The sequence below is a fragment of the Otolemur garnettii genome, unplaced genomic scaffold, assembly GCF_000181295.1.
Source record: "Otolemur garnettii isolate 467f Iridium unplaced genomic scaffold, OtoGar3 scaffold00127, whole genome shotgun sequence".
NCBI lineage: Eukaryota > Metazoa > Chordata > Mammalia > Primates > Galagidae > Otolemur > Otolemur garnettii.
Window position 1 is genome coordinate 2,952,403 of NW_003852522.1, and position 1,717 is coordinate 2,954,119.

Genomic DNA, 1,717 nt, shown 5'->3' on the forward strand with positions numbered 1-1,717 from the left:
GGCGCCTTAGCCGCTTGAGCCACAGGCGCCGAGCCTTCTCTTATTCTTGATAGAGAAAATTCACAGCCCACCTCTGTACTATACAATTATTCCTAATAAGGTCTTAACTACCCACCCCATGGCAGCCTGACTAAAATGAAAAAAACCTCTCAGAAGAGGAAATAGGAACCCAAGAAAAAGAATTCACATATCTTAGAATTTGTTTTTCTTAAGAGGAAGCCTCCAAACAAAATACCTCTTAAATTGTCACTGCTATGGGTCACAGCATTCAGCAAACAATTTATCAGCCTCCCAGCCTCCCAATAGCTCTATAATGTGTGCAAGACTACCTTCCTATGTGGATGTGAACACTGAAGCAAAGCCACTTATCCCCAAACCCTCTCCACATCAGTCTTGTACCAGAGCCCAAATATCCTCCGCTCAATGAGGTCAGTGGGGGGGGGGGGAGGCGGGGTGAGGAGTAGTCCCCAAAGCCTCAATTCAATCACGTTGGTCCCATTCTGCACCCTGAGGCTCACCACACTCTTTGATGGGCTCATCCGACCAATCCCGGCAATCCCGTACTGAGTTGCACACTTTGTCAAGGGTTATACATTCACCACTGTGGCATTTGAACTTGTTGGGTCCTTCACAACGTGTCACTGTGAGAGGGAAAGAGAGGAGGGTCAGGTATGTGTGAGCTGGAGGAATCTGCTTAGCACACTAATATGAGAGTTCATTTTCATAGAGATATATACAAACGTACTCATTAATAAAACATAATGATTACTAATTTAACACCCAAGAAATCACTAATCAGCTTAAGAATGAGAGCAGGGTCTGGAAAACCGTGTCCTGTTCCTGACCCAAAACAGTTCAGATTGTTTATTTTTTATTGATTGATTTATCTATTTATTTTAGAGACAGAGTCTCACTTTATCTCCCTTGGTAGAGTGCTGTAGTGTCACAGCTCACAGCAACCTCCAACTCCTGGGCTTAGGCGATTCTCCTGCCTCAGACTCCCAGGTAGCTGGGACCATAGCCGCCTACCACAATGCCCGGCTATTTTTTGTTGCAGTTTGGCCAGAGCCAGGTTCAAACCTTCACTCTTGAGGCCAGCACCCTACCCACTAAGCAACAGGCACTGCCCCAGATTATTTATTTCAATAAAGTTTTAAGACACACAGCCACAGCCATTCACTTATATGAGGTCTGTGGCTGCTGTCTTGCAGTAAGACAAAAGTTAAAGTGTTGCAATAGGCTGGGTGAGGTGGTTTGTGCCTATAATCCAAGTACTCTGGGAGGCCTAGGCGGGTGGATTGCTTAAGCCCAGGAGTTCCAAACCAGCCTGAGCAAGAACAATATCCCATCTCTACTAAAAATAGAAAAATTAACCAGGTGTTGTGGCAAGTACCTATAGCCCCAGCCACTTGGGAGGCTGAGGCAAGAAGTTTGCTCTAAGCCCAGGAATTTGAGGTTGCTGTGAGTTATGACACCATAGTACTCTATCCGGGGGAACAGAGTGGGACTCTGTCTCAAAATAAAAATAGTTGCAACAAATACTATAGCCCACCTAAAGTCGAGAATATTTACCTATTTTCTTTTTTTTCCCATTCAAATGTCCTTTATTATTTCTTTTTTCTTTTTTCTTTTTTTTTTTTGAGACAGAGCCTCAAGCTATCCCCCTGGGTAGAGTGCCATGGCATCACGCTCACAGCAACCTCCAACTCCTGGGCTC

General features: G+C 44.8%; 1 protein-coding gene across 2 annotated transcripts in view; it reads right to left on the bottom strand.

Moving 5' to 3' along the window:
- LDLR (low density lipoprotein receptor) overlaps positions 1-1,717 on the bottom strand; it is a 45,175-nt gene that overhangs the window by 21,549 nt on the left and 21,909 nt on the right. For both annotated transcript variants that reach the window (XM_023518052.1, XM_012810223.2), the window contains exon 6: positions 519-641. In XM_023518052.1, the coding sequence (XP_023373820.1) occupies positions 519-641 (123 nt within the window). The remainder of the gene's footprint in view (positions 1-518; positions 642-1,717) is intronic.